The 16,383-nt window shown below is 44.1% G+C and overlaps 1 protein-coding gene across 6 annotated transcripts in view; it reads left to right on the forward strand.

Annotated features, from left to right (window-relative positions):
- CCAR1 (cell division cycle and apoptosis regulator 1) overlaps positions 1-16,383 on the forward strand; it is a 1,607,854-nt gene that overhangs the window by 965,652 nt on the left and 625,819 nt on the right. For all 6 annotated transcript variants that reach the window (XM_078643192.1, XM_078643189.1, XM_078643190.1 and 3 more), the window contains one exon: positions 9,526-9,759. In XM_078643192.1, the coding sequence (XP_078499318.1) occupies positions 9,526-9,759 (234 nt within the window). The remainder of the gene's footprint in view (positions 1-9,525; positions 9,760-16,383) is intronic.

The following is a 16,383-nucleotide window of genomic DNA, read 5'->3' on the forward strand; positions in this document are numbered from 1 at the left end:
CTATTATAGGACTTAAATTGGTGAGGAACGCTGCTCTAGTCCCAGGAGGTCGGTAAAGCAGCACTCCCTTAAAGCTGAAAAGAGGTGTAAATTTTATGTTAAAATGTATTGCTTCGCATGATGTGGCAGGGATGGGTGATATGCGGACCTCGAATTGGTCTCTAGCTATAATGGCCAACCCTCCGCCTCTCTTCCTAGCCCTATCCTGCCGATAGGCGTTGTAGCCTGGTGGAACTGCCGTAACAAAGTCAGGCGCGGATGCCTCATCCGTCCATGTTTCAGTAATATTTATTATTATTATTTAAAATCTTATATAGCGCGCAGCTACCCTTGGGCATCCCGGCGCTTTTCAGACAACATCCGATGGTAATGGGGACAAAGTTGACGCATTAAGCAGGAAACAGAAAGGTTTTAAGACCTTTACGGAAACGCAGTGTGCAGGGCTCAGCGCGTAGTTTTAGAGGAAGCGAGTTCCAGAGCTTTGCCGTATTAAATGAGAATCTTCTCCCGCCCGTACGGGCCTTTTTAACTCTAGGAACTAGTAAAAGATGTTTCCCTTCTGATCGCAGCGTTCTGCTTGCTTTGTATGGGGTAACTAGGTTTTTTAGAATGAGGGGGCCTTTACCTGCGAGGATTTTATGGGCAGTACAAAGTGCCTTAAAGGTCACTCTCTCCCGCACAGGGAGCCAATGCAGCGCCTTCAATGCCGGTTTCGCTGATTGCTTCCTTGGAATGTCCATAAGCAGCCTTGCCGCTGCATTTTGGACCTGTTGAAGAGTCTTGAAGGTCGATTCAGGGGCGCCCAAAAAAATGGCATTGCTGTAATCGAGTCTAGATGTTATAAGACCCTGAATCAGCAGCTTCCTCGATGTAGACGGTAGGAGAGGAAAGATTTTACGTGCCGACCTAAGCAGGGCATAACACACTCCTGCTGTTTTCTTAGCTTGAGTGCGAAATGACAAGTCTGGTTCTAGCCAGACTCCAAGGCTCTTGATCGCTTCTTTGGGGGCCGGGGGATCACCCATACATCCCGGCCAGCTGAGCGACGGGAGAAGGGTGGTTTTACTTCCCAGCAGCAGTATTTCCGTCTTTGAGCCGTTTAACTTGAGGGAGGATTCTCCCATCCAGGTGTGAACATCTGCCAAGCAGAAGTTCAAGGTGTCCGGATTGTCGGCCAGGTGGGATAAGGAAACCACTAGCTGCGTGTCGTCAGCATAGCTGACGATTTTGATGTCATATGGGGATACTACGTCCTCCGGGGGGCCATATAAACATTAAATAAAGTAGGGCTCAGCGAAGAGCCCTGTGGCACTCCACACTGGAGGGGAATAGATTTGGACCTCTCAGAGCCATCCCAAACCTGGTAAGTTCGATTCGAGAGAAAAGATCTCAGCCACTGCAGGGCCACCCCAGACACCCCTACCTCAGCCAGCCGTCGAATCAACACCTGATGGCTCACGGTGTCAAACGCCGCGCTGAGGTCCAGGAGGATCACTGCCACTGACCCTCCTGAGTCCAGAATACGTCTTGCTTCATCAACGACCGCCAAGAGGGCCGTGTCTGTGCCCTGACCTGGGCGGAATCCAGTTTGTGATGGCCGAAGGAGTCCATTCGACTCCAAAAAGGCTGACAGCTGCTTGTTGACTAACCGCTCAGCAATTTTGCCGAGGACCGGCAGCAATGAAATGGGCCTAAAGTTCGACAGGTCAGTGGGGTCCAAATTGTTTTTTTTTAAAAGAGCCTTAACAACAGCCATTTTCCAAGTGGGTGGCACCACACCCTGGATAAAAGAGGCATTCATTAGGTCTGTCACGGGAGCTGCAATGGACGCTGTTACCTGTTTGAGGAACTTCATGGGGACCGGGTCCATGGGGGAGCCACTTTTAATCGACGATAGGGTTTTGGTGACATCGCTCACTGATACTGGGCCAAAGGTGTCGATGTCAAAAGCGGTTTTTCTGGCCTGAGTTCCCACGACCTGCTTGCCCTTGTCCTGAAATAGACCAGGCTGGTGCAGGGAGTTTAAGATCTTCTCAATTTTTGTGTGGAAGAACTCAGCTAGTTCTGTGCTTTTTTGTTTGTCATGCGTAACAGCCGGCTCCGGAACTTTAAGCAGTTCTTTAACCACTTTAAAGCTCTCCCTAGAAGAACTAGAGGCAGATTTGATGCGGTCTTCGAAGAATAGGGCTTTCGCGCGTCGCAAGGCGGACTTGTAGCCCCTCATTGCCGCACGGTATTCTTCTTTCCTGGAGACTTCCCAGTTCTTCCTCCATAGCCTCTCCATCCTTTTACATCCCTTCCTAAGGGTGCGAAGATCTACGGAGTACCACGGAGCTGAGCCAACTCGTTTCTCCCTCTTTTGAACTCTCTTTTTAGGAATCAGAGCGTCCAAAGAAGCGGGCATCCAAATTATGATCGATGATGAGGTCTGCTATCTCTTGGCAGTGTTTGCTCAGGGATCGCGCGTTGATAAGGGCCATGGCAACTTGCTTTTTACAGACATTTTATGGTATTTTAGTAGGACTAGTATAATTATGCAAGGGAATTATGGCATCACAATAAGAGCATTTTATGTTAGCGTCCATGGTAGTGTGCAACAAGTCGAATTTTGTACAGCGGGGGGCGTAGGTTGGACGAAGCTCCAATAGAGTACTACGGTTGTATGAAAGAGTACGAACAGGGGTTATGGCCCTGGGCCCGGTCCCGGCGCGGACGGGCGCAGACGGGCTTGCCTTTGGCGCGCCGCCGCCGCGCCGCGCCCGCCCGCTGCGCGGGCGGAAATGCATCTCCTTATATCCGGTGTGAGGAGGGTGGGAAGCGTCCAGCATCTGCAGCGCTACCCCTCCCTCACCCAAGATGGCCGAACCCTTCTCTCCCGGCGCCACAGGTGAAAATGCGCTCTGGGAGTCGGTTCGAGGGGGCAGGGACCCGTGCAGTAGTTATTATTCAACTATACTGCCAAGTACAAGTAGCGAGGTAATTTAAAATTATTTGTGAACACGTGCGGCAATTTTTAAAATCAATGAACCAACACAGTAAAATAGTACATTCAAAGTGCAGAGTGCAATAATAAAATAACAGCACACAGCGCCCCCGGCTTCTGCCTCAGGGGAAAGACATCGGTTGAGTCAGCGAGGCAGCGCTGCTTACCGGTTTAAGTACTATGGGAGGGCGGGAAGCGTCCAGCATCTGCAGCGCTACCCCTCCCTCACCCAAGATGGCCGAACCATTCTCTCCCGGCGCCACAGGTGAAAATGCGCTCTGGGAGTCGGTTCGAGGGGGCAGGGACCCGTGCAGTAGTTATTATTCAACTATACTGCCAAGTACAAGTAGCGAGGTAATTTAAAATTATTTGTGAACACGTGCGGCAATTTTTAAAATCAATGAACCAACACAGTAAAATAGTACATTCAAAGTGCAGAGTGCAATAATAAAATAACAGCACACAGCGCCCCCGGCTTCCGCCTCAGGGGAAAGACAGCCTCAAATAGCGGAAGCGCACAAGCAGAGTGGGTGCAGCAACATGGGACCAAATATTAACAAGGGGGGAAGCGAACGGGAGGAGAAGTGGGGTTACACCTTCATGCTCACAGGGAGGGAAACGCTCGAAGGGTGCACAGGGGGTAAAGGGGAAGCAAGGGTGAAAAAAAGGAGATTGCTCGTTTGAATATAAGGGTATGTATGAGATTGTTAGAAGATGAAATGGAAGAAAATGTCATAATATTTACAACGAACTGGTGAGAGATTTTGACATTGTAATTTTTATGTTCTCTGGCGCTGGTTTGCACTTCAGAGCTGATCTATTGAGTCTATCATTTATTAGTCATTTAAAACAATCAAATGAGAATTTTAGGCAGTTGTTTTTTAAACTTAGGTATGCATCTTAAGCACTATATTGCACTTTATTATGTTATTTACCCAATGCTATAGGAACTTCAGTGGATAGATGTTTTACTCTAGAAATGTTTTTGAAAAACATAGAACAATGTATTTAAAGGAAATCAAAGGTTTGTTTTGATTAAACATTTAGTGCATTTTTGGCACAGTCCTTTTTTATTGTTATTTTTCTTAGACACAATGTTTTTCTCCCTATAATAAGCAACTATGTTCTATGTACTAGTCACTAGGCATCAAAAGCTAGATTAATCAAAGTCCCGTTTTGCGAGTCTGTAATAGCGATTCATAAGGAAACGCTATTAAGGACTTGCAAAACGGGATTCATGTAGGAATTGCAAATAATATTGCGATTCCTACATCTTCCTTATTTGCGATTAGCAAATTGCTAATCGCAAATAAGGAATAACTCCCCTTTCATTCCTATGGGCCTAAAGGGCCCATAGGAATGAATGGGGAGTTATTCCTTATTTGCGATTAGCAATTTGCTAATCGCAAATAAGGATGCGATTTCAAGGGTGCCAGGGGTGTCCAAAGGACACCCTGTAGCACCCCTGAAAAGCAAATGTAGCCAGATGTTGCGCACACACATGTCCAAAGGAGATGTGTGTGTGTAACATACCACTCAGAAAAATGCACTAAAGTGCATTTTTCTGAGTTTTCGCTATTTACCACGAAGTTACAATTCGTGGTAAATAGCGGCCAAATATTGCGAATTCGCAAATTAAAAATGGTTGATGAATTGCATTTAAGGAATCTCAAATAGAGATTCCTTAAATGCAATTCCTCGCAAATATGCGATTTCGCAATTACCGATTTTTTGCATTTGGGATGATGAATCCCAAATCCAAAAATTGCGCTCGCAAAGGGCCAGATTCTCAGAATCTGGCCCTTTGCGAGACGATTTTTCTTTCATGAATCTACCTGCTTGCACTTTATTTCGTATGGGCACTTTTACAGTTATTCAGACATGGAAAAATATAATGTTTTCAGAGAAAATTACGAAGTGTTTATCCTAATTATAGCTCTGATTATAGCTCTGACACTTCATTGTGCAGGTTTAATCATGCACAAATGTGGGGGTGGGGGAGTTCTCTTTCCTGATTTATATCATAGTTTAATATTATTGCACTTCGACTACACTATCACTCTATATATTATTACTCTATATATTATAACCATATTATTACTAAAAGAATTAGGAGGAAGCAGGTGCATACTAAGCCAAATTTTTACCTCTATCAGTAATGGTGCCTAATCAATAGGTAACTAAAAATGGTGTTCGAATCGTCTCCTTCAACACTAATGGCTTAAATAATAAAATTAAAGTGAGGGCTGTGGAAGAATGGTTAAAGGGTTATTCTCCAGATATTATTCTGTTGCAGGAAACCCTTTATGTTGCAAATAAAAAACTGTCATTTAATATACTTCAAAAATGGGCTGGTAGCAGTTATCTATCCTCGACAGGCACAGCGCAAAGAGGAGTAGCAATATTTTTTAACACATTTTTTGCCTTTCAGGCAACACATTCCCAGATAGACAAAGAGGGAAGGTGAGAATTAGTTAATGGAATAATCAATAACACTAGGTTAACCATAGCCACAATCTACGCCCCAATAGAAGACAACCCTGCTCCTTTACTGGATCTGTTTCGTGCATTGCTGCTAATCCCTGGACCGATTATCTTGGGCGGGGATTTTAATTATTTACAGAATCCAGGACTAGACTCCTCAACAGTGTTGCGGAAACAGAAAACAACATGAGTAGGTGCAGTACTAGAGGAATGCAAATCTAAGTTAAACTTAGTGGATCATTGGCAGTCAAGATATCGAGAGAAAAGAGAGTACTCGTGTTATTCGGCAAAATACAACTTGGCCGCCAGGCTTGACTATTTTTAACCTAAAAAGAAATGTCTCAAGCCAACTATACTTACGCACAAAATAGTTTTTCGGATCATGCATTATTGAATTTAGAAATATCTGGAACAGGTAGAGATGAAAAACCTTAAAATTTACATTTAATAGAGTACAGTTGGAAGACGAAGATTGGTGTGGGGAAATTTAAGGGGAAATAGAGAGGTTCTTTAGTATCAATAAGGGCACTGCCCTGCTAGAAAATGTATGGGAGGCCTTTAAGGCCACAATTCACGGGGTGATATCATCTAAACAGATGACTGCCAGGCGGGTGCAATTGCTACAAAGAAATCAACTTGAAGCAAAAGTTAGGCTTACAAACGAGCAATACTTAAAAAAAAAAAATACTAAGAATAAACGGAGCTAGCACGTGTATGTCTCTAATTCTGCTTATCTTCAGAAAATATATGAAGAAAGTGAATTCCCAGGTAGATTTCTAGCCTGGCAAATTAAAGATAAATAAGCTCAAAATAGGGTGCACGCATTGACTAAGAAGCTCACTAAGAGTCACACCACAGAAGAAAACATAATACAGAGCGAGTTTGTCAGGCATTATTAATCTATATACTCATCTAGACAAGATGTAGATAGTAGGAAGTTAGACCTTTTTTTAATGGATTACAAATTCCAGAACTAACTTCAGACCAATGTATAAAATAATGGTTGATGCTTCAGTGCAAGAAATTGAAGGAGTGGTGGAATCAATGGCCAACAGTAAAGCTTGAGGGACAGATGGCATCCTGATTGAATTCTTAAAAAAAATCTGCGTGAGTTTGAATAGCAAACTCGTAATATTGGCCAATCACATCTTACATGATGGGGAAATACCATCTTACTTTCGCAATTCGGTGGTAGTAAGTTTTTAATAAAAGGAAAAAGATGAAGAGGATGTAAACTCATACAGACCTATCAGTTTGCTGAACTCACATTATAAGATCATAGCTAAATTAATAGCCAACAGGATCAGCAACTGTATAGGGTCCATAATTCACAAAGATCAATTTGGCTTTGTCACAGGGCGACAACTTTCTTTTAACACCACTTTTCTATTTGAAGCACTGGACTATTTCAACCAAAATAAAATTCCAACTCAGATCATGTTTTTAGATGCCGAGCAGGCATTCGACCTGGCATGCTGGAAAAAGCCTTTTTTATTCATTAGCATAGTTTGTTCACCTCCCTCACCCCCTCCTCCTGAGTTAGTCACAGTTATTTCAAAATTTTATGTGGGGGCAATGGCTCAAGTAATAGTGAATGGCAAGAGGGTGGGAACTTACAAAGTAGTCAGAGGGACCAGACAAGGTCTCCTCTACTTTTCGCTTGCTTTATAGAATCTCTGGCCATAGCCATTCGTACTTTAGGCAATATAACATCTCCAATGCCTGGAATGACTAATATTAAATTATATGCGTATGAGTTGGCCCTTTTTTTTTAAAACCTGAAAGGGAAGTGCTACTCCAAATTTTTTATTTATTTAAGGAATTTCAAGCCATCGGGGGCTATAAAATTAATACATCTAAAACAGAGATTCTGCTTTGCAATCGCACACCAGACTCACTATTAGTGGACCTAGCTCCGTTAATTAATACACAGCCTAAGAGGTACTTGAGGATATATGTAACAGAAAATATTAACGACCTTTATGCATTAAATTATATCCCCCTTATAAATAAAATCAAGAAACTGTCAAAATGGAAAGACCTTCCAGTGTTAATAATAGGCCGAGTAGCCATAATTCGAATGATGATACTGCCTTCATGTCATTTCCTTTTTTTAGCTATTCCTAACGCAGTACAAATGAAGTTTTTTAAGGAAGTTCAAGGCCTTGTTTCTACATTTATTTGGGCAAATAACGTGCTGAGGCTTTCAATGGATACACTTTTTAGACCAGCGTCAAAACGGGGACTAGCTCTTCCTGACTTGAAGGAGTACTATTATGCTAACTTTGCACATACCATATATAGAACTGTGAAAGATCTTAACATTAATAGGTATGATAATTTTTTCTTAGACTTAATTTATAAGGAATATCTAATTCTAGATTTTATGCGTTTATTAAAAACTCCTAAAAAAGTAAGGTATAAAACCCTCCAACGGAGCATTAAACGGAAAAAACTGTAATATTTAAGTTATTCGATCCCCACTATAAATGGAGGAACCCTTCTCGCGGATATCCAAATAGGGCAAGATTTATTATTAGAACCAGAAATTATGTCCAATTGGAAAAACCAGGGTTACAGTAAAATAGGAGATTTGTTGATGGGAGGCTGGAAGACCTGGTCTGAAATAGAACCCATGCTTAAACATAGTAGTCATTTTGCAATGGTCATTTGTGAGGGTTATAGTTTCCTATCGAAACTTAACCCTGCATATATTTGCGAAGCCAGTGAACTCGTAGAGCAATTAGTAAATCACATGCGGCGTATGTCAATAAGCGGTTGGGTTTCTTTGTTTCAGACCCAAGGGTAATAAACACTGTATCAAAAAGCAGATAAAATGAGTAAACCAGGAAGGGCTGCATATTTCCAGTATGGACTGGAATCAGATCAATAAATATAACAGCACCTTGCTGAAAGCGGATAATTTTAGGCGGACGCAGTTTTATTCTAAGTGGCTGTTGTATCGCACCCCAGATTTCCTACACAAACAAATCCCCAGATTCCATCAAATTGCTTTTGATGCAACTTACGAGGAGGGGGGAACTGGACTCATAATATTAGTGAATGTCCGGAGCTAGTTGGATTCTGGGAAAGCATTAATAGATACTGTCATGGTATTCTGAAAGTCCCCCAGACACTAGACACCCAGACAATAGTTTTAGGATACTCCACAGGGTTTACAGCCACCATGCTACAGAAAAAAACAGATATTTATCCTGGTTTTATCTGCGAGATCGTTGATCCTACAAAATTGGAGATCGAATGTCATTCCCACTTTTACACAGTTATTTAGTAAATTGAATAAGATTAAAGAGCATGAAAGAAAGTATGCCTTAAGAGCCGGTTCCTATAAGAAGTTCAAGACCTTGTGGGAAGACTCGGGCTAATTTAAAATGCCAGGCTGCTATGCTGTCGGATTGGATATGTTTTTTTTTTACTGTTAAAATTAGAATGCATTGTTAATGATGTGAGTCTTCTTTGTATATTATAAACCTTTTATATTTATGAACTATATATGGCTTTTAAACATCGGTTGCAGTTGTGTCAATACGCCATTCCTGTCATTAATGAATTTCTTCTTCTGTTTCTTACATACGTATTATGGAAAGATGAGCTATCTCCAAATAAAAAATATTTTTTTTTAAAAAGATAAGATTTAAAAGCATCTTTATTGCTCATTCACTTTCTGAGCAAGCAGAACACCTATTATCAGCTCTCCAGAACAGGCGAGTAGGCCCCAAAAATAGCTCATCCTGATTAAATCTGGCTCGCCATAGCGAGTGGGCTCAATTTTTCGAGCCCTGTCATGATGTTGACACCATGATAAGTGATTTTAAAAAGTGCCTTTTGTAAATGTGAATATTGACGTAGTATAATTGAAATTTACATTAATTTAAGCATAGTATACAACTTAGATCAGGATCAACCATATAAACGTCTATGAGATAATTTGTTTATCCTGATAATGACCAAATTTACTTCCAGAACAAATTCTCTTTAAGGTCACTTCATGTGCTGGAGCCTGTTTTCACTAGACACTCATCGTTGCTTTGATTTAGGTATCGTTGTTTGCAGAGCTCTTCAATGAAATGCTACAGAGAGATTTTGGAGTACGGATATACAAAGCACTATTAACACTACCAGAGAGGGATGACAAAAAAGAGAAGGACAAGAAATTCAAGAAAGAAGATAGAAAGGATAAGGAAGAGGAGGATGAAATTGATGATCCAAAACAGAAAAGAAGGAAATCTGCAGATGGTCAAGATGCAAAGGAAGAGAAAGAAGAAACACAGGTATAGACATACTGGTTTATGTTTTAAATAAAGCTTTTTTAAAGATCTTATAGTACACTTTTGTTTGCATATTTTGTTAGTGCATGATTCGGGTCTTAGGTGAGGCAGATCCTCCTTCTTCCTGGCGGGACTGGCGGACATAGAATGTTGCCTGCACAGTTAATACACTCACTAGATGGGAACCCCTATATATGGTTGTTGGTTTTTTTACCATTGATTCTTTGACCTTGGAAATTATAGACCACTTTACTATGACAACTCTACAATACCTTCCCTAACCAGATCACGGAAATGGTTATTAAGTTACATTAGTAATAATCTCATGTCTGGAAAGGCTATCAACACTACAAACATTCAGCACGTGCTGATAAAGGCATTATAAGGGGTTGGTTGTGATTTCACTGTTAGTCTATCTTGTGGATGATTGCAGCAAGTGCTACTCGAAACACTGTTGGGCCCAGATTTTTAGACAGAATTGTTTTTTAACTCTATTGTTTACTTGGATGATAATGGAGAAGTGCTGCATTAATGTGCTAATTGCAAAGGGTTTGGTATTGTCCCTGCTGAGGGTGCCCCAACCTTGGTAGGGGATGAGGTAGAGGCATTGATCCTATGCAGCCTAACACCATCAAGGAGACGCCCTTAAAGCTTTGATGCAGCTGAGTAGTTAATCAGTGAGCATTCACAGTATAATAACTACTCTATGTATGGACAGACTGTTTTTGGTTGAGCAATGATTGTAACGCAACACTCAATGACATGATTTTTGAAAGGTGCAAATGAATATTGGAGCACTTCTTATGAAAGCAGATGCTGGCCATTGTGGTTTATGTCCAGCTTAGTGGTACATTGATGTAAATATACTAAACTATAAAACGTTATTGTTCCCCAGAACTCCCACTGTCTAGTTTTAGATATACTTGCCAAATTATCTTTAAAAAAAATGTTACAGAATAAATATTTTCCTTTATATGGTAGAATGCCCAAATATCATTATTCCCAGGTGTATACTATGTAATAATGAAAAAAATCACATATTTTATGTAGTTTGCAAGTGTACAGGGAGGTTATACATTCCCATATGTCATTTAAATGTTTTTTTTTACATAACTAGCATATATAGATATATATTTGTCCATACCAAGTTACCAATCAAGCAATCAATGATTACATTTCTACTCCCAACTAAGTTACAGAAATGTATACCCATCATTTTGCAGAACATCATATATGTTGCTATGTCTCATGATAGACTTTGCCCTGCCCGCTATCCATTATCCCTCCCACAATACAACCCACCCCAGAAAAACTTCACTTAGAACTTTGCTGCTACTATCCAATTAGTCCCCCAAGCAAGTTGCCTGTGGGGGCGAACATTCTGTTACTGGAGAAAAGAACCATGGGGGAAGGAGGGGAGAGGACAAGGGAGAGAAGGGGGAGAAGGACGAAGGGAAAGAGAAGGCGGGGCCCCAACATGCATATTTACTTTACAATATATCTGAGAATTAGGTACTGTCTGTGTTGTCATTCAGTGTGGACTGCGTGTTCTGGGGGCCTGTCCTCCCACCCCCACCTTAAAGAGTTCCAACAATTTGGCCCACTTCAGGGAGATTGGCTTCTTCCTCAATCCCCTATACTCTTCACGCCGTAGCACCTCTCCCTCGGCCATTGCCCATCTAACGACCTCCTCCCTCCATCGGCCCTCCCGTGGTGCTGCGCGGGATTTCCAGCGCTGCATAATTAGTCTTTTAGCAAGCATCAGCGCCAACCCTGCAAAGCGGCGCAGTAAAGTCGGCTTCTTAGGGAGAGGGAAAAGACCCAGCAGACAAGACTCTATAGTAGTCCAGGGAGAACACCTCACCTCGTTAGTTGCGGTAGACCCCTTGTAACCGCCAACCATAATTTCCCCGGTGTCGGGCAAGTGCACAACTTGTGAATAAAGTCTGCGGATTGATGAGAACATCTGGGGCAATCAGCAGAAGCAGTGGGATACATCCTCTGTAGTGTCAGCAGAGTGAGGTATGCCCTAAGTAATATGAAAAGATGCCTTGTTTTTAGTCTAAAGTTACTGGACACCCGCCTAGGATGTTCTAGGGCTACTTTCCATTCCCTATTCTCCAAGTCTCTTGCCAGCACACCCTCCCATTCCTTCAGAAGGGTGAATAATGACATATTGAGATGTTCCCTCAATCCTGGATGCAGCCAACTGACAAGGTGACGCCCATGCCCCATTATGTGGATAGCTCGCAGTAGGTGAAATGTAGGGTGTTCTCTCTGGTCCATCAGCCAGTATTTCCGGATGTATTGTGTGATTGCCGCATGTAGAGTATTTGATACTGCATTAGTACGTACACATTCATTGTGGGGCATGAAGTTACAGTCTAAAAAGAAGTCTCCAGCCGTCTCCGTCCTTTCCTGTGTCCAGCTCCACAACCTAGTATTTGATAATATTCCACACCGGGTAGGTAGGCCACAGAGAGGAATATTGGGGGCATATGGGGTAGGCATGTGTACATATTTCAGCGCCTGCTTCCAATAGTGTAATGCAATATGCAGCAGAAAGGGGTAATTACGCATTCTGACAGCTCCAGGGCACAGCAATGCCTGCAGTGTTCTGCGCTGTAAGCGTTCAGGAGAATAATCAATTTCAAATAAATAAAGGCCAGCTAGCCAATATGCCTGCCATTGCAACTGTCCAACAATGCAGTATGCCTTAAAATCAGGAGTCCCCATACCGCCCGCAGTACTCGGAAGTTGCATCTTGGCCAGGGCTAACCCATGCCTCTCTTTCACCCATAATAAGGATGATAATAGGGTATACAGTGTTTTAAAGATCCAAGTCGGGAGGGCAATGGGGAAAATTACAAAATGATATAAGAGTTTGGATAGCATAACCATCTTAGATACGGCCAATCGGCCTGCTATTGTTAACGGTAAGGTAGTCCAGAATGCCACCTGTGGTCGAAGAGAATTAATACTTCTGACCACATTTTCATCGGTAGTGTTAGAACTGGCTATTTCTGGTAGGCTAGGGCTGACGCCAAAGCCCGGCAGAAACCACCATTCTAGTCAGGGCAAGGGAGTCACACGCCAAGATAACCCCTGCTCACCCCCTTGGTAGCTTGGCACGAGCAGTAAGGCTAAACTTGGAGGCAATGTGTAAAGCATTTGCGCCAGCACACAACAGCAACAACATCCTAGGCACACCACAAAAGGAACTCCACACAAGGTTATATGAAAATAACTTCTGTATTGTCAAAAAACACATCAGATAAAAATCACACATGTACATTGTGCCAACTGGCACGGGCAATATTCATAAGAGATTATGTACAGGACAGGCCCACATGGGCCACTGTCAGAATCAACACTTTTAGAAATAGCACTTTGTAGATCATAGAAAATAAGATATAAAATCACTGTAAAACAAATTAGCAAGAATAGCACACAATAACAGTTATAGATCACAACCAGTAACTACTGGTAAAGGTAGGTACACACTACGCAATACTAATAACCCTAGGCCTAGATCACGCATGGACACATAACCTCTCTAGTATAAACTATACTAGGCAAAACACAACCACCTAAGAATAAAATACATTTAGGGGTAGAAGCAAGAACACCTTACACATGATGCATCAAACATTCAGAGGTGTAGGGAAGGAAAAACACATGATGCATAAAACATACATTCAGCGGTGTAATAACCAGGCACATGATGCATCAAAAACACATTCAGAGGTGCAGGGAAAGAAAAACACATGATGCATCAACCAACACATTCAGAGGTGTAAAATCAAGGAGGACACATGATGCATTAAAAACATTCAGAGGTGCCAGGAAAGAAAACACAACTCAATAGCGCAAAAACACATGATGCCTAAACATTCAGAGGTGCCAGGAAAAACCACACAATTGCGCAAAACCTTACATAAGCCACCATCTGTGTCAGTCCCTAGGCCAACTGGCCTTGTTGGGGCTAGAACGCCCTGTAGTCCAAAAGTCAGGGGCCTAAACGGTGCAGGTGCCCACTACTTGCTGGGCACCTGTGGACAATCCCAAGCGCCTAAACGGTGCAGCTGCCCACTAATTGCAGGGCAGCTGGGAAATAAAACTGCGACAGGGTCCTCACTGACCCTTAGGCGCAAATTGCACCCACTGCTGGAGCCACACAGGCTCTGGGCATATCACGTGCCCCCAAACGTTGGAGCCACACAGGCTCTTAAACAATTATGGCCCATGGAGCCCTCAGGCTCTGCAAACAATGGCACCTCGAGCCTCGCTGGGCTCGTAAATCAACTATGGCACTGCGGAGCCTCTCTGGGCTTTAACCAAACAAAAATACCTCCGGAGCCTTTCACTAGGCGCAAAGACAAGTAAGGCCCCTCTGAGCCTCGCAGGCTCTTAAATCAATAATGTGCCCCACTGACAAAATGTCCCTAAAGTGGGACAGTCCCGGGCCTACTAGCCCAGGGACCAACTCTCGCCATGTTGGAGCGGCCCACTGAGCACACGGGCCGCTCTGACTCCATCTCCCCCCCCCCGGCACCACTACTACGGAGAGCCCCACACTTACCGGGCTCTCCAGGTGCAGGGAGCAGTCTCCGCTAGGCAGAGCAGCAGTGTCGCGCTGCCGTCTCTGGAGCCGGTCTCTTCACGCTGGCAGGCGGGCGTGCACACAGACATCTCCCATCTCCCTCCCTCGGCGGCGGGCATCTCCGGGCTCCCTCTCCTCACGGGAGACCGGAAGGACACAGCATGGCTTCATGGCTTCCCTGGGCTTGAGGAGGCGTGGTGGGCTCCCGACCTCCTCTCTCTCTCTCTCTCTCGTGGCACCCGGCCTTCCAGTGCGGGCTCTACTCGGCAGACTGGGGCTCTCACTCCCTCACTGGAGCCCCGGTGATGACGCGTCTCTCTCCTTCCGGTGGGCAGCCAATGGCAGCGCGGCCCACCGAGCCGAGCCCCCAACAGCGGCCCAATCACCTCGCAGCTCAGAGGACGAGCCTCCCGCAGCCCGCCAATTAGAGCGCGGCTCCTTCGGTTCTTCTGGTGATTTCAAGTCCCGGGCAGCGGCGGTGAATTGGAGGCAAATGCCGGGTGGGCACCGGCTTCTTTAAAATAATAAAACAAGTTGGGTACTCGATCGGGCCACCAACGAAGCGCTCTCCAGCGCTATAGGACCAACCAAGGTCCAGAAGTAACCATAAAGCGCTCACAGGCACTTAAAGCAGGAATAAAGCGCTCCCAGCGCTTAAAAGTGAAAGTAAAGCGCTCCCAGCGCTAAAGAAGCAAAAAGTCCAGGCACAAAGTCCTCCAAGGAATGCAGGACATCACAGGACAAGTCCATCAGGTATCCAGGGGCTGGGCAGGGCCCAGGGATTCCCCTGGGCCCAAGCAGCAGCACGCCCCTGGTAGTTTCAAGTTTGGCAAAACAAGAACATTTTGGAAGGGGACACAGTCCCTTTTTATACAGAGAAAAGTCTTTGAAGTCTTTGTGCAAGTGGGCCCTGAACCCGGTCTAAACCAGTTCTTGGGTGTTGCTGGAGCCCTTGGGCTTCCTGGCTTCCTTCTTTCTTTCAGTATCAGGGACAGAGGTGACAGTCGCCCAGCGGGTGGTGGAGCCAGCATTGTGGCAGGCAGGCACAGCCTCATTCACTCCCAGGTGCTATCTCCTCCCACTTCCCTGGCAGCAGATGCAGCCTTTCATTCACGGGCTGACTCAGACAACCTCCTGGGGGCTCTGCAGCCCCTGTCACCCTCAAGCCAGACAGTCAATCCACAAGCAAGCCCAGGCACTCCTGGGCCAGGCTCACCAGCAAATCACACGCCAGCCACAGACTACACAAATATGCCAACTTCTAAAAGTGGCACTTCTAGACTAGACACAATCATGCCACATACACCATTACGCAGCATTCAATCTCACGAGTTCGCACATATCAAACTCGACCCTGCAATACCCACACATCAGGAACTACCATGGGCATACATATTCCCCATACATTCCTATGGGAGGGCAGGTCACTCACCACACATACACAGAGAGCTCACGCACTTTACACTGTACCACAGTGAAAAAGTGCGCAAAGGCCTAAAATCACCAACACCAGGTTCCAGAAACAGGCTAGGAAAAAGCAAAAAGTCTCGGGGTGAACCTGCCAAAAAGGGCCAGGTCCAACAGGTAGTGTCTGCACTGGTCCTGTAAATATGTACTCTTAGGTACTTAAAAGTCATGGGTTCCACTTTGAATTGTAAGTGGCCAAACTGTAAGTTGGGTCTGTTGTAATTATCGTAAAAGGAATACGCCACAGTTATGAGGCATTAAGGCAAAGGCCTAAAATGGTCACGAACTGCAAAAATACTGCTGCAATGGGTTGCATTTTCAGATTTTTAAAATACAGTAACATATCATTGGCGTAAAGTGATATAGAGTGGATCATTGCACCTGTTGGGATGTCAAATAAAGTTATGATGCAACGTAAATATTGCGCTAGTGGTTCTAGTGCTAAAAATAACAATAGGGGTGACAAGGGGCATCCCTGACGAGTGCCCCAATAAATATGATATGCAGGAGTGATAGTTGCACCGGTCTTGGCCCGGGCTGTGGGATCTGTGTAGAGC

This window comes from Lissotriton helveticus, chromosome 5_1 (assembly GCF_964261635.1).
Source record: "Lissotriton helveticus chromosome 5_1, aLisHel1.1, whole genome shotgun sequence".
Taxonomy (NCBI): Eukaryota; Metazoa; Chordata; class Amphibia; order Caudata; family Salamandridae; genus Lissotriton; species Lissotriton helveticus.